General features: G+C 48.4%; 1 protein-coding gene across 1 annotated transcript in view; it reads left to right on the top strand.

Annotated features, from left to right (window-relative positions):
- Positions 1–22,119, top strand: part of atrx (ATRX chromatin remodeler) — a gene marked incomplete in the record, with an annotated part of 51,093 nt that overhangs the window by 19,851 nt on the left and 9,123 nt on the right. The window contains 12 exon segments of the mRNA XM_076291694.1: positions 39–216; positions 579–716; positions 1,103–1,278; positions 2,440–2,557; positions 7,374–7,504; positions 7,901–7,995; positions 8,382–8,521; positions 8,870–9,011; positions 9,303–9,403; positions 11,584–11,692; positions 11,868–12,045; positions 12,904–13,101. Coding sequence (XP_076147809.1) covers positions 39–216; positions 579–716; positions 1,103–1,278; positions 2,440–2,557; positions 7,374–7,504; positions 7,901–7,995; positions 8,382–8,521; positions 8,870–9,011; positions 9,303–9,403; positions 11,584–11,692; positions 11,868–12,045; positions 12,904–13,101 — 1,704 coding nt within the window.

Genomic DNA, 22,119 nt, shown 5'->3' on the forward strand with positions numbered 1-22,119 from the left:
TGTGTGCGTGCGCGTGTGCGTGGCTCCTTTGTGCCCAGGTGGTCGAGCTCGCCACCGTGAAGCGTCCTCAGGAGCGGGCGTACGCCATGCAGCGCTGGCACGAGGATGGCGGTGTGTTGATCATCGGCTACGAGATGTACCGCAACCTCACGCAGGGCCGCAGCATCAAGAGCAAGAAGCTCAAAGAGACCTTTCAGAAGACCCTGGTGGATCCAGGTATTAGCACCAGCTTTTCACAATGAAATCAGACAAGACACTATGTCATCTAGTCAAAACAAAGATCAGTGGGCACTACCTCTCGTTGATTATTGCCATTGAGAATTTATTTTTGGCAGTTTCAGTTGGGTCATATGTAGGCAGTGCTTGTGACAGTGTGGAGATTGATCCACACACGATGTATACAGTACCCTTGTAGATTAGCTGGTCAAGCATTCTGCAGTTCCCCATGAGAGAGCAGTTCTGTCCTGTTGGAAGTGGGTGTTGTGGGGGGGTAGGTGTTGTGGTCGGGTGCTGTGTGGGTGTGGGGGGTGTTGGTTCAGTTCTCACCCTCGGCCTCTCTGACCCCCCCGTGTGTCCAGGCCCTGACTTTGTGATCTGCGACGAGGGCCACATCCTGAAAAACGAGGCGTCCGCCATCTCCAAAGCCATGAACAACATCAAGACCCGCAGGAGAGTTGTTCTCACCGGAACACCGCTGCAAAACAACCTCATTGAGTGTAAGTGTGTGTGTGTGTGTGTGTGTGTGTGTGTGTGTGTGTGTGTAAGACTGAATGTTGAGAGGATGCTTGTGCGTGTACTGGATATACCTATACCACAACATTTTTGCAAGATGGCTAAATTCCAACAGTTCCTGCTACACTTTAGTTGGTGTTTGTCTAATGGCTTAAAGATCTAATGTTTGTAAGTTGGTGGTGGTTGTAAGTTGACGTTTTGAACAAAAACTCTAACGTGTCTAAAGTAAATGGGTGCTTTGCGGCTTGTGTGCATGTGTAGATGTCTACATAGTTTATCTTAGACTTGTTTGTGTTTACGTCTCGGTATCCGCATATGTGAGCGGCTCTACACACCTGGCTTCAGTGCTCTCCGCCTCCTCTTCCTCCAGACCACTGCATGGTGAACTTCATCAAAGAGAACTTGCTGGGTTCCGTCAAAGAGTTCCGGAACCGTTTCATCAACCCCATCCAGAACGGCCAGTGCGCCGACTCCACCCCACAGGACGTCCGGCTCATGAAGAAGAGGGCGCACATCCTCTATGAGATGCTGGCAGGATGTGTCCAGGTACTTGACCCCTCTCTTTCTCTCTTTCTTCTCTCACACATGGTATGTCTCACACACACACACACACACACACACACACACACACACACACACACACACAATGTACTCCTGCTCTCTCTCTGTCTCTCTCTCACTCTCACTCACACTCACACTCATATGTATTATTTTACCATCTGAAATGTGTCCAGATACTTGACCCTCACACTCACATACATTCAGGGGACAAGACTGAGGGGATACAGATGCATGAAAACGCTTTACACAGACACACACACACTTTCTCCTGTAAATACACACATCAGCCAGTTTCCTGTTAAGAGTTTACTTCTCAACTTGCCAAGCAAGTAAATCAGGGGTCGACCTTTTAAATCTCTGTTTACAAGAAAGGCCATTAAAAGGGCCGTATTATGCAAAACTCACTTTTTCCTGTGCTTTTGTACTTCAATTGGGTTTCTGATGCTTCTGAAGTAGGGGAAATTTGAATTACTATTACTACCACCTGCCCACCCCCCCCGATCTGAAAATTCCCACCCACTAGGTTAAGTGCGTCCTGTCGAAGATTTCTCCATTTACGCACCTGATATCATCCATATTTCAAGTATACAAACAGAAACTCAGGTCAGGTTACTTTATTGGTACCCATAGGTAAACTAGGTTCACAGTCTAGGAGGCAGGACATCCTTAACACTTTGTAGACCACCACATGACATACAACACACAAACCATTAAACATATAAAATCATATAAAACAGTAGAACATGGTTAAAAACATATAGCATCAAAAAAAAAAAAGGACACGTCTCGTTCTTGTTGGCATATGACGTGAGTGTGAGCGGGGTTGGGAAAGGATATCCCCGCGGCTGTAATTCGGCCGTAGGTACGAGGCCAAAGGCCATATCGCGTCCCCATATACAGGGACTGAAACTGGCGACAATGGAGCTGGTGGTGATGTGTTATCTGACGGGAATTTTGCGCAGGCAGCTTCAGTGACATGTTTTGTGCAACCCATAGGCCTATTTTGACTTGATGAAAGAGAAGTATAATATGGGACCTTTAAAACACTAGTTCTGTGATGCTCACATCATTTACAAAAAAAAACTTATTTCCCTGTTTGTTTGTTTGTTTGTTTGTTTGTTTGTTTGTGTGTTTGTGTTTCCTCAGAGACGGGATTATACAGCGCTGACCAAGTTCCTGCCCCCGAAGCACGAGTATGTGTTGTCTGTACGCATGACGTCCATCCAGGCCAAGCTGTACCGCCACTACCTGGACCACTTCACAAGTACGGCCATGTCATGAGCCCGCACTGGAACTTCACTCTGAATGCTGTTTATTGATTTTTGTGTGTGATTCTTCCGTTTTTAAACGGAATTCCGTTTTTTTCGACTTGGAAATGAGACCCACGCAATTCGTATAGATCCGATGAGGTTTTTTTTAGGGGGGGGTCTGTCGGTCAGAGGTAGACTATATTTCTGCATAACACAGGCCATCGTTATAACAGGCCGCTGACAATGACGACGGGTTTTGTGCTTCATCTTTCCGAATATCACGCCGCAAGTAGTGTAGGCTAGGACCTATTACGTTTAGGCTACTAGTGGATTTCATTGAAAGTGAAAGTAGACGGGACGGGTTGATCAGCTGCGTTCTGAAGAATGCTTGATTCAAGTTCACTGTGTGTGGTGCACTAGTTTCTCAGCAGAAGCCATGAAGCGGTAAATATACGGCTACGTATATTTTCCTTTTTTTCTTACCTTTGCCAATCACACCCCTGATCTGACCGGAAACGTCACAGTACAAAACAGACACACTGGTAGCCTGTCTCCTAACATGGCTCTTCCCCTCCCTCCTCAAATTTGCACTTCATATGTACTCCTCCTCCTCCTCCTGCTTCTCTAAACTACCACCATGTCAGTAGTGTTCCCAGAATGCAAAGCTGCCAACACTACAGATCAGGATGTAGGGTCAGTTTTTGAGCAAAAAGGAGAGCAGTGGGCCACTCCTAGGGAACAGCGTGTAGAGGACCGGGCCCTGGATCTCAGCCAGAACTGGCCCGCGTCGGTACCAAAACTGGGTCATACTAGTCTGCTGCTCTTTGAGATGCCGGTTCTTTTGGATCAGAGAGAGAGAGAGAGAAAGATTTGGAGTGTGTTGGTATCAGAGAGAGAAAGAAGGGGGGGAGAGAGAGAGAGAAAGAAAGAAGGGGGAGAGAGAGGGAGAGATTTGGAGTGTTGGTATCAGAGAGAGAAAGAAGGGGGAGAGAGAGAGAGAGAGAGAAAGAAAGAAGGGGGAGAGAGAGGGAGAGATTTGGAGTGTGTTGGTATCAGAGAGAGAGAAAGAGAGAAAGAAGAGAGAGAGGGAGAGATTTGGAGTGTGTTGGTATCAGAGAGAGAGAAAGAGAGAGAAAGAAGGGGGAGAGAGAGAGGGAGAGATTTGGAGTGTGTTGGTATCAGAGAGAGAGAGAGAGAGAAAGAAGAGAGAGAGGGAGAGATTTGGAGTGTGTTGGTATCAGAGAGAGAGAAAGAGAGAGAAAGAAGGGGGAGAGAGAGAGGGAGAGATTTGGAGTGTGTTGGTATCAGAGAGAGAGAGAGAGAGAAGGAAGGAAGGGAGAGAGAGAGGGAGAGATTTGGAGTGTGTTGGTATCGGTGGGGGAAATAAAGGAGTCCTCAGGCCCCGGCCACTGAGTTCACTCAGCAGCAGAGTCAGAAGGGAGTATGGAGTGAACAGAGAGACCGAAGCGGGTGATAGAAGATCTCCCTCCTGGGAAGCGTGTGTGTGAGACTGTCACCAGAGTCTGCCAGGCAATCTCTCTCACACTCTCCGTCAGAGGTGGTTTGTTAAAGGTGAGGCCGGCTGTGTCCAGGGAGAGGGAAGATGGACGGCTCTGGTTCCCCTTGTGAGGCCTTGGCTACAGCCCACACCGCTGCTGTCCAGTTCCCCTCACACTCTCACCTTCTCTTTCACTTTCTTTCTTTCTCTCTCTCTCTCTCTTTCTCTTTCTGTCTTTTTTCTCTCTCTCTCTCTCTCTCTCTCTCTCTTTGTCTTTCTTTGTCTTTTTTTCTCTCTCTCTCTCTGTCCGTCGCTCTCTGTTCTCTTTCTCGTCTTCCTCTCTGTCTCTCTTGCTTTCTCTGACGTGTGTTCTGGTCTCTCTCTTTCTCTTTCTTTGTCTTTACTCTCTCTCTCTCTCTCTCTCTCTCTTTCTCATCTTCATCTCTGTCTGTCTTGCTTTCTCTGACGTGTGTTCTGGTCTCTCTGTTTCTCGGTTTCTGGAGTCGGGTTCGGTTCCTTCTCTCCTCCCCTATGGCTCATCATAGCAGAAATCCTATATCCGCAGTTTTGAGATCAGTGGCTTAAGAGATGTAGATTCTTTTCATTCTCTCGCTCACACTGTGGGTGTGGGTGTGTGTGTTTTCGTTCTATTCATTGTTTTTTCTCGGCAGCATAGTATTGAATTAAGAGGTTTAGTCATGTTATGGCTTAGACTGAGGTTGTTCTGAGGCACCACTGTGCAGCTGTGTGTGTGTGTGTGTGTGTGTGTGTGTGTGAGAGGTGGTATGGCAGCTGGCATACAGCCGTGGTCTATCTGTGTAGATTCCCACGTCCCCTCTGTAATGAAGAGCTCTGGGAGAATTTTCCAGCCAGCGCTCATTAGCTACACACACACACACACACACACACACAAAGAGAGCTCGCCACACTGATGCAAAGCTGTTGTGGCTGCCGGTATGGACCCCCAGGTTGTCGTCTGCACTGCCGAGACCCTCCGCCTGAAACAACAGCATTTTACTGTTCTCAGCACACACACACACACACAGACCAACCACAGTATCGCCCCCCATGTAGTTGAAATGTGCGCCTTCCTCCGTAAGCTGTCGTGGGGCGTCTGCACAAAGCAAGCATGACCCCGCTGAGACACATTTAAGCCTCGTCTTTTTTTTGATGCTGGATGTCTTCATTTTGTGCTAGTGCAAAAAAAAAGTTTGTTTGTTCTTTCCACTGACCCCATTCTCTAGACAGATGTGCGTGCGTGCGTTTTAAAGTTCCCATTGACATCTGACAAGTGATACTGCGATAGCAGTTATGTGATATATTTGTCAAACTAGGCTTTCAGCTCAGATCTGTGCGCGTTCTCGGTGTTGGGATGACGTTGGCCAATCGTGAAACGTGGAGACGCACAGGGCGCCTATATTAAAAAAACAATTACTTCCGCATTTATGAGCGATAGTGTAATCTACACTGCGGTCATTTTTTGTGTCTAACCTATAACATCAGATAAATCAATTGTCATCAGTTGTATGGTATGCAAATCCATAGTGGGATATTTGCATGCACAGCACTATTAAAGCGCAGAATCCTACACGTGAGAGAACTTCGTTTTTAAGACAATTGATTGGTCAGTGGTCGGTAGATTACACGATTTGAGCTATAACTTAGCACATAACCTCCTCCCGACCAGGTTTGGTTGACAGCATAAGATACCATGGTGATATAGCGACACTAAAACAGATCCACTTTCGTGTCACAGCATACCCTGGCTTTGAGCGCAACATACCTCGCTAATAGGGATGCACGATATATCGGCGGCCGATATATTATTGGCCGATAAGTGAAAAAATGAAAATATTATTATCGGTCCGATAACAGAATTCTGGCCGATAATTTGCGCCGATATTTTTAATTTTTTTTATACGTTTTAATTTAGGCCTACGTAAGGTCCGTCTGGCTACACTGAGCTACTTGAGCTTGGTTGGCTATACTTTTTCCTCAATATAATGTCAGCGGTGTGAATGTATTTCACCACTCTAACAAAATCTGTGGATATGCGTTCATTTGGGAATCTGTGCATCTCAAAATCCTCTCGTGAATGATCCGCCATTTAACCTTAACAGAGCGGAGCTCAGCCCTATCTAGAGTCGTCTTGTGCTGATGTGTTTGCACTTTACCGCGCTGGCCGGGGAAACAAATAAACAAACTCGTTAGTGGGACGAGTACATAAGTAGGCCTAGTTCTAAGTTGTGTTTTAGTATTATATTTGCATTACTTTAGCTTGGGTTTTGTATTATTACCTAGAAATATGCTAACCATTCCTGCTTCAGTTCCAGACAGGTCATCATAATATGTTATTAAAACCTTCGGGGCTAACCCCTTTCATTTCTGCTGCAGCAGGTTGTGCGCAACAGAGTAGACGGACATAAGATACAGTCTGAGGAGTTGCAGCTTTATTCAGTTACCCGCAGTTGAAACTAAACCTAAGTTTCCCTCACAAACTCTGATTTGGTCGCTATACTGTAGCTTATTCCCAGCTGAGCCGTTTATGAGTGTTTAGTCCTAAATGAAAACGATTCATACTCTCTAGCCACTCACTCACAATTCACTGACGTCAGGTTCACTTAAAGGAGCCACACATACTGTAGGGCTAGGCTACTGTTATGTTGACTGCTGTACTATTGAGGACTGTTATGAGTTCTGTCCATCATTTGGTGGTAGGTAAAATTACTGCAATAAAATTATGCTTATTAAATGCTTTCCCCAAATCACTTTTCACAATTTTTTTTCAAGAGTAATATTGTCTGTTATCGTATCGGTATCGGCCACAACAAACCAATAAATATCGGTTATTGTTATCGGCCCTAAAATTCCACATCGGTGCATCTCTACTCGCTAACCAACTAATCGAGATTCGTAGTGTACCCCACTGGTGTGTGTATGTGTGTTTGTATGCTCTGGTATGTGTGTCTCTTCTAACCTGTGTCAGGGTCGTGTGTGTGTGTGTGTGTGTGTGTGTGTGTGTGTGTGTGTGTGTGTGTGTGTGTTAGAGAGAGATCCAGACAACCAACCTTCAGTGTAGTCATAGTTTTTCCTTGCACACATATGCTGCACACACTGTCCCTGAGCAGGTGTGTGTGTGTGTGTGTGTGTGTGTGTTTGCCCACTCTGTAACCCTTGTCAAAGTGCAGATGTGACTGTTTGTGTTTGTACCATCCCATTTAAAACGAGCAGGTGTGAGACGTGTGCATATGTTTGTGTAGACCTGTGTGTGTATTTGTTTTTGAACTCAACGTAACCTCCGTGTGTGTGTGTGTGTGTGTACGTGTGTTCAGGTGTGGGGAGTGCGCTGGAGGGGAACCGGGGGAAGGCTGGGACCAAACTCTTCCAGGACTTCCAGATGCTGAGCAGGATTTGGACTCATCCCTGGTGTCTGCAGCTGGACTACATCAGCAAAGAAAACAAGGTAGAGGGACCCTGTCTGTCTGACTGTTTGAAACAGTATATATATAATATAAAGCATATATAATATTATCATATTTGTTTATTAGGCTATTAACAGGCTAGGCTACTGATTGCAATGACATTATTGTTTATTATTGCTGTTCTCCTTAATGTAGTCTTTCACTGTTAATTTAACTATTGCTTTGTTTATTTGTAAGTCGGTTTGGACAAAAGTGTCTGTCAAATCCCACAACCACAACCATATAAGCTGCCCCGTCATGTTCATAAGAACTGCATTCCTGATACCTACGGTACTTTGGTACCTTAGAAAAATCGAAGTATCTTGTACATGGTACCGAAGTATCGGTTCTAATTAGCTGTATGTGAAGCTCTGTCTGGTCTTCTGTGTGGTTGCCAGGGTTACTTTGATGAGGACAGCATGGATGAGTTCATCGCCTCGGACACAGAAGAGTCTTCGATGAGCCTCACCTCTGAGGACGAGAAGCCCAAGAAGTAAGAGAAGGACTCGCACACACATGCTCACAGACACACACACACACACACACACACACACAATTTACTTTGCGTGTTGAAAGTGACAAGCCCACACACACCAGGCTCTCATTAGTCACTTATCCATTCGCTTCTGAAGGTTTATTGGAGCACGTGCGCTTGTGTGACCGAACACATGATGCAATGGTGAAACTCTCATCACCTTTGGGGTTACAACCGTGTGTGTGTGTGTGCGTATGTGTGTGTGTGTGTGCGTGTGTGCGTGTGTGCGCGTGTGCGTGTGTGCGCGTGTGCGTGTGTGCGCGTGTGCGCGTGTGCGCGTGCGTGCGTGTGCGCGTGTGTGCGCCCAAATGAACCCTCTGCTCCGTCCGTCTCCCACCCCCCAGGAAGAAGGCTCGCGGGAAGGGGAAGAAGCAGAGCTCGGACGGCTCCGATAGCGACGCCGTGGAGGTCATCAAGGAGTGGAACACCAGCTCCCGCGGCGGCAACCCCGAGAGTCGCAACCGGGGCGAACCAGTCGAGGAGCGTAAGTGTGCCGTCGCTGCATTTCAGATTTCGGACCACACCCAAAAGCCAACCCAGTCTGAAGGAGTCCAGTCAAAAGCCATAGCGAACTGATCACTAAATCAGCGAGTTCAAAACCGATGAGAAATATTTGTCTTCAGGCCGAAGGATGTCAACACATGTCAGGGGATTGCATGGTTAAACTTCTGTAATGTAACTGTGATTTTAGTCAGTGGAGCTGAGGATTTGCTTGCTTTCCCTGTCCTTTCTTGGACTTGTGGTTTGCATCATGGGTTTGATTTAACCCATATTGACCGTTGACCCTTTTGTTTGATTTTAACTTGCTTGACCTTTGACCTTTGGTCCACAGCCAAGGGTTCCTCTGGCAGCTATTCTCCTGACTGGTACAAGGACTTTGTGACTGAGGAAGATGCCGAGATCCTTGAACATTCCGGAAAAGTGTCGCTTCTCTTTCAGATCCTACGCATGGCCGAAGAGACAGACGAAAAAGTGTGAGTGTTGCCTCTCTCTCGCTCTCTCTCTCTCGCTCTCTCTCTCTTCATTCTTTGTTGTCTGAAATTAGTGTTGTTTCGTTTTCATCCATAGTCTAAAAGAGTGTAAGAGATGTATCCTCTCTCGTAGTCATGCAGGGATGTGCAGCATTGTTTAGTTTGTATGCTATATTGTGTGTGTGTAAGTGCAGAAACAGTATGTTAACCCTCCTATATGCTGTTGTTTGCTATACTGTGTGTGTGTAAGTGCAGAAACAGTATGTTAACCCTCCTACATGTTGTTATTTGCAGTCTAGTGTTCAGTCAGTCCCTTATCTCTCTGGATCTGATAGAAGACTTCCTGGAGCTCTCCTGTCGGGCAAAGGATGAAGGAAGGGAGTCTCCATACAAAGGTAGCTCACCACTGTTCATCACCTTCAGATATATAACAACTCGCTTTCAACAACGTGTGTATAGGGTGCCTATGCCCCTTTAAGACACGGTGAAGTGCTTTTATCTGAGAAAGACAAATTGACCTTAGTGCACTTACCTTAAAAACCTTAAAAATAATAGGAATTATCCTTTAGACTGACCTTTTGTTCCTTTCACGTACTCCGTACTTAAATAAGAACAAAGGTGCGGATAGCCGTTGCAATATGTGCGTTTTTGCTGATTCAGTTTCTTGGTTCACCTTGTCTCTGTATTGTCTGCCATTATGCATTTGGTTTCATTTGTGCTTACATTCTCTCACACACACACACACACACACACACACACACACACACACACACACACACACACACACACACAGGTGCATACACATTCCACTGTTAAGCTTAGTTGGTGGGAACGTGTTCCCGACATCTCGCCCTGTTGCCAGTGAGCTGGTGCTCAGTGTGTGTGACGCCTACTGCATCCCGATGACCGGCCGGCATGCGTGCCCAGCAGCCCGCTCACAGGCCAGCCAGATGCCCCCCCCTCCAGCGCCCCATCAGATGGGCTACATCATGCCACGTCACGCCATGCTAGCCTTTTGCCCGTAACCCACGCCCCATGAATACCCAATTTAATGCCACACGTAATGCCAGAGCCCCAGGCTATGTCCTGTCTAGTAATCACGGGTCAGTCATCTTTCTTAGACCCTGAGTCAGACACTCAGAAGGGTTCAGGTCTTTGAAGCATACGATCACAAGTATGTAATTAGAATGGTAATGATTTCATTTTGATGATGTAATAATGAACTCAGGCGACTGATATGAATCTAGATCCGTGGTGTAGAATTCTGGAATGACCTGGAAAAAGGATTAAAGGTAATGTGTGAGGCAGGCACAAGTCACTGGCAGTGTTGGCTATTCCTTCTCTGATCTCTTAAGAAGAGATGCTTAGCCGTAGTTTTTGACTACTTTCTGAGGAATGTTTTTTTTGATGGTAATGAAGGCTGTCAGACATCAGTGCAGAGATGACCTTGCAATGTTAATTACTCCCCTGTGCGGTGACATTCAGCTTGGTTTGCTATCATTTTATTTCTTTTGTTGTTGTTGTTGTTTTATGAGACAGACCACAAGCTGCAGAGAAAAATTACACTGCTGCAGTATCCCAAACTATTTCAACCTTGCACACATCTGACAGACTCAAGACAAGCAAACTCACACACACACACACACACACACACACACAGACACACACACACACACAGCCTCTAGCATAAGGTCATGTTCCTAATTAAAGCTCCACAGCTGTTTTTGCTTTCATTTTGAAAATGATTAGACCTTGACTTTTTTTTTTTTTTATTCCACGAAAAAATGTTTGCTTAAGGGTTTGCAATTTGTAATGAAAAGATCACAGTGATGTAATTGGAACCATACTGAAATGTTAGTTATGAACATGAGGAGGGGGCAGACGCGATATTAAAGACAAGGCGGCTGCGCTCAACACGGCCACCTATCTGTGTGTGTGTGTGTGGGATAGAGGGAGAGAGAACAGGGGGGCAAGAGCTTGTATGGTTGAGGGAGTATGTTTTTAGTTTGCCGGAGATACTGTATGTGTCGGGGGCAGATTTTGTTTGCATAAGTGGTCATGAAAGGTGTACATGTGTGTGTATATACGTGTTCTTGCTGACGTGTGTGTGTGTGTGTGTGTGGCCAAGCCCATTCCTTCAGAGTAAGCGCACACTGCTGAGAATGTGTGTGCCAGTTCATTTAGCACTAATAAACCCTCTGGTTTCCTGCTCTGCTCTGCTAATGCACAGTTGTATAAGCCTAATCTGAACCAATGCACGCTGGCCGGCCATGAAGGCTGGCAGCACACACCAAACAGTTAACAGCTATTTGCAACATGAACATTAACTGTTGTCTTGGCCATTAAAAGCCAGCTCTGGTGCCCAGGGTCGTTGTCATCCCATTCAGTTGGTGTTGGGGCGGCGCCTTTGGAAAATCGGCATGGATTAACGAGGGCGCGATGTTCTGAGATACCGAGGGGTGTCATGATTAAGAGTGAGATCAAGTCAAAGAGCTGACACGGCGGGGGGGTGATACGATAATGGTGTTTTTGTCTTATGGTTTGTTTGTTTGTTTGTTTGTTTGTCGGGCTGCAGGAGAGGGGAAGTGGTTCCGGAACATTGACTACTATCGCCTGGACGGCTCCACCAATGCTGTGACCCGCAAGAAGTGGGCAGAGGACTTTAACGATCCAAACAACCCCAGGTAGACATCTTGTGACGCACGCACGCACGCACTCTTCTTTTCAGAGAATGCACATCACCTAGTTATCATATCATATATTTGTAGCTTAAATGCAAAATGAAAATTCCAATGTAGCAGTCAGAATGGGAAGTCAATATACCAATATACCCCCCCCCCTTTCTGTTGCTCTGTGTAGGGGTCGTCTCTTCCTCATCTCGACCAGAGCAGGCTCTCTGGGCATCAACCTGGTGGCGGCCAACCGGGTCATCATCTTCGACGCCTCCTGGAACCCGTCCTACGACATCCAGAGTATCTTCCGCGTCTACCGTTTCGGCCAGCACCGGCCCGTCTTCGTCTACAGGTTTCTGGCTCAGGTGAGACCCCTCATAACCCCCCACCCCACCCTTAACCTCCTCGACCCCATCCACCCCACACTGATCTGATCACCCTCTTTTCCTTCCCCGAGCCCCCCCCCCCTGTTCTTGCGGAGTCGGGTTGCAGGGGTGTCTCGCCCCCTATGTAATAGAGCTGCCTGCGGACAGGGCGTCTTTTGTGCCGTCTGAAAGGGGCCGTGGCGGAGGTGGAGGTGTCCTCCATTAGCGCTTGTCATGCTAAGGAGATCTGGGAGTGGGGGGTGGGGTGGGTGAGGTGGCGTGGGGTGGGGGGGCAGGCTTTTTGGGCGGCACGCCTGGCTGACTCTGAAAGGACTCGCAGGTAACCGGAGTGAGAGGTGCTGTCTGGGACCACTGGTTTCTTTCTCTCACTCTCCATCTTTCTCCCATTCTTTCTCTCTCATCTCTACCTGTCTTTTTTTTGTTCTTTTCTCTTGAGTGTGTCTTATCTGTTTCTCTCTCTCTCTCTCTCTTTCTCGGCTTCACCCACTTTTTCTTCCATAGTCAGGCCTGAGTCCTTAATTGTACTCCACACCATCTGCGTTTGCTCAGTGTTGCTCAATGATTTCGTTCTCTCTTGCACAGCTTGTGCATTAAAGCACTACTTGATGTGTTCTCTCTGGTACACCTCGTGCATTAAAGCACTAGTCATTGTGTTCTCTCTTGCACAGCTCGTGCATTAAAAGCACTAGTTGATGTGCGTAAGTTTGTGTGGACACAGAATGTAGGTGCTGTGTGGACCACCTTTTTGCTAATTTGCTCAACTTCCCTATGAAAGAAGTACTTGCCCTACCAAACCCTTACCAAACTGAGCTCTCATACTGTACACGATCTCCCCAGGGAACCATGGAAGAGAAGATCTACGACCGTCAGGTGGCCAAGCAGTCGCTGTCGTTCCGCGTGGTGGACCAGCAGCAGATTGAGCGCCACTTCACCATGAACGAGCTGACCGAGCTCTACACCTTTGACCCCGAGCTGATGGAGGACTCTGCTGGAGAAGGCAAGAAGAAGAGGCACGCCACGCCAGTGCTGCCGAAGGTGAGAGCCGCGCGCGCGTGTGTGTGTGTGTGTGTGTGTGTGTGTGTGTGTGTGTGTGTGTGTGTGTGTGTGTGTGTGTGTGTGTGTGTGTGTGTGTGTGTGTGTGTGTGTGTGTGTGTGTGTGTGTGTGTGTGTGTGTGTGTGTGTGTGTGTGTGGTGTGTGTGTGTGTGTGTGTGAAGGAAGGAAAGAAAGAAAGAGAGGGAGTGTTTGTGTGTGTCTGTGAAGGTGTGTATATGTGTGTGTTTGAGAAGCAAATTGTGTGTTTGTTTGTTTGTTTGTATTCTTTGATACAAATAAACATGCAGGTTAAACGTTTCAGTGAATGCTGAGCATTTGTCAGTAGCATCATAAGCATGTGTGCCCCACACCCAAACATTCACCTCGCCAACTCGCCTCTGTAGATACTACAAAGGTCAAAGGTCAGGCCACCAACTGGCGTCCCGCGCTCTCTCTCTGAAGGGGAGTAATGAGCACTGCATCCTTCACATCCTTATTGCTTTGGGATGAAGACGCTCTATTAAAAAGCTGCATTAAAATCAAGCATGTGGGGATATGCGCTTGATTCATGCGATGCCGTAAACGCCTAATCCAAACCATGATGCAGCTGCACAGAGCAAAGGCCTGAGTGTTGCAGCCAGCCCAGGCCGCCGGTTTCAGAAGAGTTTCAGGTCAAGATGTTCCATTAAACATTTCTATTGGAGGAATAAACAAGAGGAGCGGCAGGTGTGTGTGTGTGTGTGTGTGTGTGTGTATGGGGGGGGGGCACAGGTGATTGCTCTTTTCTTTATCGGCACAGGTGGCTAACTTGTCCGGCATTCTTCTCTGATTGCGGAGTCTCTCTCCCCGCTACTCTAACCTGCACCTGTCCCCAATAGCTGCCAGACTCTGGGCCAGACCTGGCCCGCGTTAGGCCCAGAGCCGCCGGCGTTCCTCGTGGCCTTGGCCCCCAGCCCCTGAGCACATGTTCCCACCGTTCACTCTTAAAAAACACACACAAAAAAAAGCACAAATTCAAGCAGGCACTCACTCACGACTGATGCACTAAACTTCAGCAGCGCCCCCCTGTTCGAATGAGTATACAAACACTCCTTCACGCTGGCGTGCAAAGCACACAGGCAAAGGCACGCACACTCGTATACAAAGGTATTTATCTGGCCACTATTTTACAGTCTGAGTGCAGACTCTGTCAGAAACACAGTGGAACCTCATTGAGCTTTCATCGCTGTAGCCAACACTGATCCCATGTGCAACTGCCCCATTGTATTTTACGAACCTGTGGTGGTGGTTTGAGGTTTTTATTGACCCGCATGCAGGGGGTGTGGGTGTCCACATGGCCTGAAGGTCATGTTTATCCTCTCCTAACATCCTCTGAATCTGGTCGGGGAGAGAGGCAAGCTATGTGTTCCCACTTTTTTTTTAAATTTTTTTTTTATAGGGGCGATAAACTGGGTTGTTTACCTGATGGAACCCCCACGACCCCATGCAGGTGCGCTTGTGACAGTCCACAACAAACACACACACACACACACACACACACCCCTGCTGTGTTTAATGTGCAGCCGACGCTCCCTCTGATGGTGCGTCCAGCCGATTGCAGCTGGGCCCGTGGGCGGTGCTTGTTTTGGGCAATTTACCTGCCTCGAGTTTATACAGCCATGCTCACACACAGCCCACCTGCTGACTGTGTGTGTGTGTGTGTGCCAATACGTGAGAGAATCCTGCTTAATGGCCACTGTGTATGTATCTGGGTTTGTGAGTGTGAGAGAAATCCTACAGATCCCCTGCTCCTCCTTGGTCTGGTCTGCTCCCTTGGGCTCTCTGATCACCTCAGCTCAGGGTATTCAGTCCAAGTTGTAAAGTCGTTTGTTTGCGCTCAAATGCTTTGAGTCAAACAAAAATGTTTGGAAAATCTAGTGCTTGAAACTGTGGAAGTTTATGTGGTAAGTGTGTGTGTGAGAGAGAGAGATAGATACATACACACACACACACACACACACACACACACACACACACACACACACATCTCTCTGGTGGTTCCAAATCCCTATCTACCACAGAGCAGAATTTCTTTGGCTGAACACACATCCAGGCCTTGATTCATGGGTTTCATTGAGATAATTCCTGCAGTAGTCAGGGATCCAATTACATTGGCTACATCAAACATTGCTAGTTCCAGCCAAGTGGTATGTTGGAAGACTACGAAGGTCTCATTGACCTATCCTGCTAGTGAAGGAATTGTAGATCATATCTCTTGTATATCTAACAGCCGTTGGTGTAAAAGCAACGGTCCAAAACACTTGGGCATTGGCACATGATACAAAACATTGTCTTCAATAATAGTTCATATCACCTAGTGACTGTCCACAAGTCTAGCGTAAGTGTCTGTACTTCTAGTAAGTTATGGGAAGAGGAATAGGATGAACAGTGGCCTCGCAAACCAGATCAAGTCTTAAGTCCCGTTGGCAGCCATTTTGAATTCTCCACCGGTCATGGCAGCTGGAGCCTGCCAAGGACAGGTGAATCATGGTTGTCTTCACCTCGTGACTTCTGGTGCTATTGCTACTTCTGGGAGATGAGCTTTTTGGGAGAGGGGGGTGGTGGTGGTGGTGGTGGGGGGGTGCCATATGTTTTCCCAGCATGCCGAGTCAGCCGTTGGAATCCGTTTGGCTTGTCCGTTTTTCCCCCGCATAGCCGCGGCGATGAGTCAGTCATCCTTCAGAGCTCTTAGTCATATTTTGACCTCGTGGTGGCATCGGCCCCTTGGCTCCAAGTTTACGGAACGGAACATAGTTTCAGGCTGTCTGCAGAGGCCTCTGCTCCCATACAAGGTTAACTGGCTGCCACCGGTTTCTCAGGGAAAGGTGGAAGGCGTCTCATAACACCGTTTTAGAAGTGGGGGTTATTCCAAGGACTTGGTTTCAGTCACGTGCATTGGGTAGATTACTCCATGTAAGTGGTAATAGAAGAACGTTCTATCTTTGGTTGATTACAGTGAAGCCATAGGGCTTTTATATCAAGAGGTTTAGTAAACTCACCCAGGTTTTGCCACTGAATGAGGCACTTGGGATACCCTGAGCCCCAGATTTCAACAGAGGCCTCAATATGAGTGCAGTAACAAGGCACATTGGGCTAGTTGATTCCAAATCTGCTTTTGCGTCATATGATGGTTGTAGCTCACTCACGGTATCAGCCACAGAGGACCTGCCAGACAGTCAGCAGTTCTGATTGGTGATTAGCTTCACAGTCAGTCAGAAGTGGCACAACGTCGAGACATTTGGAATGTTGAGCTATATATGCTATATCTGTCTGAAAAACCACAATTAAATATTTTCCCAAATCGTGCAGCCCTAGTCTGATCTCCAGTTGGCTTCAGTCTCAGAGCAGACCTCAGGTCAGTTTTTGTCTCCGGCATAAAGAATACTGTAATGGGACACAGTGTGAACCGCATATCTCAGCACAGTGACATTAATCATATCTTGGCATGTAGTTCTTTGACTCATAATAGCAAGATTAAGGAAAGAGCTCTAAGCCTTAAGTTTGGAATAATGGGATAGGGTGCTTTTGATAGGCTTTTCTTTTAGGTGGGACTCTAGTCAGCTATTTGTTTTGTTCGTTTGAACAGCGGGGATTCGTTTTGAACAGGACCATTCCCAAGGGAATCATCTGGTCTCGATGGAAAACTGCCGGCATGGTGCAAATCCAATCCAGTCATTATCCCCAAACATACAAACACATGCGCACCAATCATTTGTCTTTTGGCATTTCTGGCTTCCAAGATTCTGTCAAGTTTGCGCACACACACACACACACACACACACACACCATCACACATGGGCACCTGTTGGATAAGAGCATGCATCTCGCTGTGCTCCAGTCTTCTAATTCACTGCTTGGTCGCTCGCCCTCTCTGTGTCTTTCTCTCCATGGAGGTTGTTTTCTGCTCTTGTTCTTTTCTCCTTTTTGTCATCTCTTCCTCTGTCCTCCTCCTCTTCCTCCTCCTCCTCTTTCCCTCCATCCCCGCCCACTTGATGAGAGGTCATTATTTCTGACCCTCTGATAGATGCCCTCCATCCTCTGAAGTACCAGGGAGACACAAGAAGAAAGGAAAAGAAAGGAGGGAAAGAAAGAGGATGGATGAATGAATGAGGGGGGGGAGAAGGGAAGAAAGAAAGGGACGGACAGGAAGAGGATGAAGAGAGAAGGGCTTTAATTGGAAGCGACGTGAAGTGCCTGTGCCCTAATGACAAAGAATAGTTGCTCTGGGCCAGACAGCTGAGGAGGACCCTCCCCCCCCACGATAACCCCCAAAACACACACACACACGCGCACACACACACACCAGCACTACTCGACCCTTCCGCCACCCCCCCAGAAGCCCTCACTAGTCCTCTCCGTTAGGATCCTCAGGCGAGCGTTTGAACCCCGGTGGTAGTGGCTTCTTCTGAGTCATGTGTTTGTTGAGGTTTAAGATTGCGGTCGAGAACAGGTTGGATTTTTTTTTATTTTTTTTATCACGCTACGAATTTGTCATGCAGCTGTACAACTATGTTTACAAGAGTTTACTGGCCTCATCTGAGAGATGTGTGTGTGTGTGTGTGTCTGTGTCTGTGTGTGTGTGTGTGTGTGGGCTGGAGACTTACCGTAACACTACATTTCCCGTTAAAACAGTCATTGCATCTTGCGGCCCTGATTTCCCTGCATGCCTTTAAGTGAAGCGTGCCTTTGGGAGTGTGTGACACACGGATGCTGAACAGACACCAGCTTCTGGCATGACAGTCATCATCATCATCATCATCATCATCTTCTTCATTGTCGGCACCGGACTTCAATCAGTCCGCATCAAAGGAAATCACATCACAAAGGAAGCTCGCTATCCGCCGCAGGCACTTGCTTTAGCACTGAGGGGGTTCAGCATTCCCAGCCTGGGAGAGTCTGTCTGTCTGTCTGCCTGCCTGTCTGTCTGTCTGTCTGTCTGCCTGCCTGCCTGCCTGCCTGCCTGCCTGCCTGTCTGTCCGTCCGGTTCACAGACAAGCTTGTGACTGAGTGTTTGAGTCTGTGTTCCTCTGTACTGTGCACGGTTTTTGACTGTGTCCGTCCAAGGCCCAGACAGCAGAGTAATGGCAGTGGTGATACGTTTGTGTGTGTGTGTGTGTTGAAGAGCTCGTGGGAGGCTGTCCTCGCAGCAGGCCATTGGTGGGAAAGCAGTAATTTGCTACTGCTGCTGGGGCCGTGGGCCCCTGGCGTTGTGTTTGAGCCCCGCACCCCCCCCCCCCCCCCCAGCCACACGGGTAATTAGGGGCCAGGAACCAGGCCCTTAATAAGCCTACCAGCCCAGATGTGCCTCAAATGAGTCCCTCTCAAAGTGGGGGGGGGGTGGGGGGGTCTGGTGGTGTGTGTGCGGGGGGGTGGGGGGGTCTGGTGGTGTGTGTGGGGGGGGTGGGGGGGTCTGGTGGGGGGGGGGGGGGGTCTGGTGGTGTGTGTGGGGGGGGTGGGGGGGTCTGGTGGTGTGTGTGGGGGGGGTGGGGGGGTCTGGTGGTGTGTGTGGGGGGGTCTGGTGGTGTGTGTGGGGGAGGTGGGGGGGTCTGGTGGTGTGTGTGCGGGGGGTGGGGGGGTCTGGTGGTGTGGGGGGGGTGGGGGGGGTTCAGTGTTCTCGCCGTGCTCTGTGCATTTTTCTCATTTTTTGGTAAGCTGTGTGAAAGATCTGTGCAGAAAGATCTGTGAGAGCTGCGGTGTGCTTGGAAACATGGCTGCCCCCCACTAGGGCGGTCATGGCATCTCACTGACTCGCTCTACGGCTGCTTCTCCTGTTCTGTCCGCTCTGCCATACTGCACATCATCTCTCTCTGGTGTGGTGCTGGTGCTCTCTTGCTTGCTTTCTCTTCTTTCTTCTTTGTTCTGTCTCCCCGTTCCTTTTGCTCTCTTCTTGCCCTTCTGCAGCATTTGACTCGACTAAAATGGCTGTTCTGTGAGTGAGTGAGTGTGTATGTGCATGTGTGAGTGTGTGTGTGTGTGTGTGTGTGTGTGTGTGTGTGTGTGTATGTGTGTATGTGCATGTGTAAGTGTGTATGTGCATGTGTGAGTGTGTGTGCATGTACGTGTATGTGCATGTGTCTGTGAGTGTGAAAGCATAGCGTGTTGTGAGACAACACCGAAGATCTGAACAGCAGTGTTTATACCGGTGTGTCTCTGTCTCTGTCTCTGTCTCTGTGTGTGTCTGTGGAGGGGGTTGTGTGTATAATTTGCGTGCAGCTGTAGTCTTAGTTTTGACTGGCTAAGGTCAGGTATTACAAATATCTCAGACCCGTGCATTCCTGCAGTGCGCTAGGAACCGGCCTGGACACCCACCCCCATCTACACACCCATCTACACCCCCATCTACACCTCCATCTTCACCTCCATCTACACCCCATCTTCACCCCCATCTTCACCCCCATCTTCACCCCCATCTTTACCTCCATCTTCACCTCCATCTTCACCTCCATCTCCATCTTCACTGGGCTCAGGGCACCTGGGAGTCAGAGAACAAGAGAAAGGAGAGGAGAGGAGGAGGAGAAGGACAGAAATGAGAGAAAGAGAGAGAGAAAGAGAAAACAGGAAGGCATAGATGTGCTGTTCATACAGCGCGGCCACCATGGCTTTGTGGGATTTCTTTCTATTTTTCTCTCTCTCTCTCTCTCTCTCTCTCTCTCTCTCTCTCTCTCTCTCTCTCTCTCTCTCTCTCTCTCTCTCTCTCTCTCTCTCTCTCTCTCTCTCTCTGTCGTGCCCCTCGCTGCTTGAGAATGAGCTGCTAGGGTTTATAGTAGCAGTAATGAGATAAATAAACGAAATGGTGTAAGTGGGGTGGGGGTGTGTATTTAAAGACAGAAAACGAGGCCTAATCAGAAGCTTTGGGCGGCAGGAAGTGGAATGCACTCGGCTGTAAACGCGTTCACGTTGAGTTGTAAGCGCACAGCGATGTACAGAGAAGAGAGAACAAGGCAAACACCCAACAGCTCCGAAAATGAAAGGGGGGAATAAAAAAAAAAAGGACGCACACTTAACACGTTAAACGAAATAACGTTTGAAGCACTCGGGAGCCCCAAATATAGACGTGGTGCTCGCAGAGGAATGAGCTCACTCTGTTCCGGTCGCGCCAGTCCTTCATAGTGAACTGCAGATATATGGCGACCCTATCATGCCAGATTTTTACCCGTACACCCCCCCCCCCCCCCCCCCACCCCCACTCTGCATACTGCAGCGTACCCCCCCTCCCCCTCCTTTCTGCCAGGTGAAGGAGCGATGGCCATGGAAGCACACCACGCTGTGCTGTGAGCACTTCATTGTCAGGCTTTTGGGAGCTATATGAAATATGTTGCTTAGGCAAAGTGGGGAATGGAGAGACGAGAGGGAGAGAAAGAGAGGGAGAAAGGGAGAGAGAGAGAGAGAAAGGGAGCGAGCAAATTCTAGTCTAAGCCAGACTGGGTTTAAAGTTTAAGAGTGCACTTGCTCACGCTGTCTCGCCCTCCTGTCTTCTTTAGTCTCTCTACACACTCACACACACTCAGTCACACAGTCACACCATCGCTCACTCACTCAGTGTAAAACTTCAGAGGGTAAGTCTTGGCTGTAATGCTATGCCACGGATATTCCCTCAATGAGCACAAAGGCAAGGGAGCGGAACACTGCTACTCTACCAACTCTGCACGGCTCTCACTGCCCTCTGCCCAGGGCCATTAATACCCTCTCTCTCCCTCACTCTCTCTCTCTCTCTCTTTCTCTCTCCGTCTATCGCTCTCTCTCTTTCTCTCTTTCTCTGATATTTGCTCTTTCACTTGTTTTTCCCCCTCTATCTGTCTCTCACTTTCTCTTTTTCACTCTTAAATGTCTTTGTTTTCTTTCGGTGCCCCCCCCCTGTTTTTTGCTCCTGTTTCTTTTCCTATGTTGTTCTATCTCTCTCTCTCTCTCTCTCTCTTTTAACCTCTTTTTTTCCCCTATCATCTTTCACTTGAGTTTGTCTTCTTTGCTCCCCCCATCTCTCTCCAGTTGTCCTCACCGCTCTCTCTTGTGCGTTCTTTCTCTCTCTCTCTCCCTCTGTGTGCATGCTTTACATTAATAGACCCATTTGAGGAGGCCTTTGTTTCGACTGGAGGAGCCGCTCTCTCTCTCTCTCTCTCTCTCTCTCTCTCTCTCTCTCTCTCTCTCTCTCTCTCTCTCTCTCTCTCTCTTCCTTTTTTTCCACACAAACCTGTAGCTTGGAATGAGAAACACGAGATAATCAGCGTTGTTTCCAGGCCCCGAGGCAGGAAGGCCCTGTGCAGTAATCCGCCCTTTCTGCCAGCTGGCCCAGGGACCGTGGGGGTGAGGGGTGAGGGGGGATTGGATGGGGGGGGGGGGGGTTAAGACTAGGCCGTGCTTGCTCTGCGAGAATGTCAGGCCGCTTATTTATTTGGGTGCTTTTTAGGACGCGGCGAGGAAGACCGCGCGTCTCAACGTTTTAACAGGTTGCCATCGACTTGTTCGCTGGTCTGCTGAGTGTGTTTTTCCATGTCAGAGGAGGGGCTGGGGGGCTGAGTTGACAAGTAAAGGTCATACCTGTGTTTTTGAAAGAGGGGAAGGTTGCACTGCTGGGGCCCTGCTGGGTTAAGAAAGGCAATCTCCGCCTATCTCTCTCCGTTTCCCTTTTTCGTTCCCTATTTGTCTTATCTCCCTCCCTCTGTCGCTCCCTCTCTCTCCCCCTCTGTCTTTTTCTCTTTCTCTCTCTCTCTCTCTCTCTCTCTCTCTCTCTCTCACACACTCACACACACACACACACACACACACACACACTTTATCTCCTGCTGTCTGAGCTGAAAGACCTCGGTGTCCTGGCGTAGTTTATCATGACTGGGTCGTTCAGGCAGAACCCCCTGAGCCTCTCTCACCTCCTCTCCTCCTCTCCTATTTCCCCTCCTCTTCTCTTCCCCCTCCTCCTCTCCTCTTTCCCCTCCTCTCCTCTTTCCCCTCCTCTCCTCTTCCCCCTCCTCTTCTCCTCTTTCCCC

Source organism: Alosa pseudoharengus, unplaced genomic scaffold (assembly GCF_046254945.1).
Source record: "Alosa pseudoharengus isolate Yale_2024_CS ecotype anadromous, Long Island Sound unplaced genomic scaffold, YU_APseudo_1.1 YU_APseudo_1.1_scf_19, whole genome shotgun sequence".
Lineage (NCBI taxonomy): Eukaryota > Metazoa > Chordata > Actinopteri > Clupeiformes > Clupeidae > Alosa > Alosa pseudoharengus.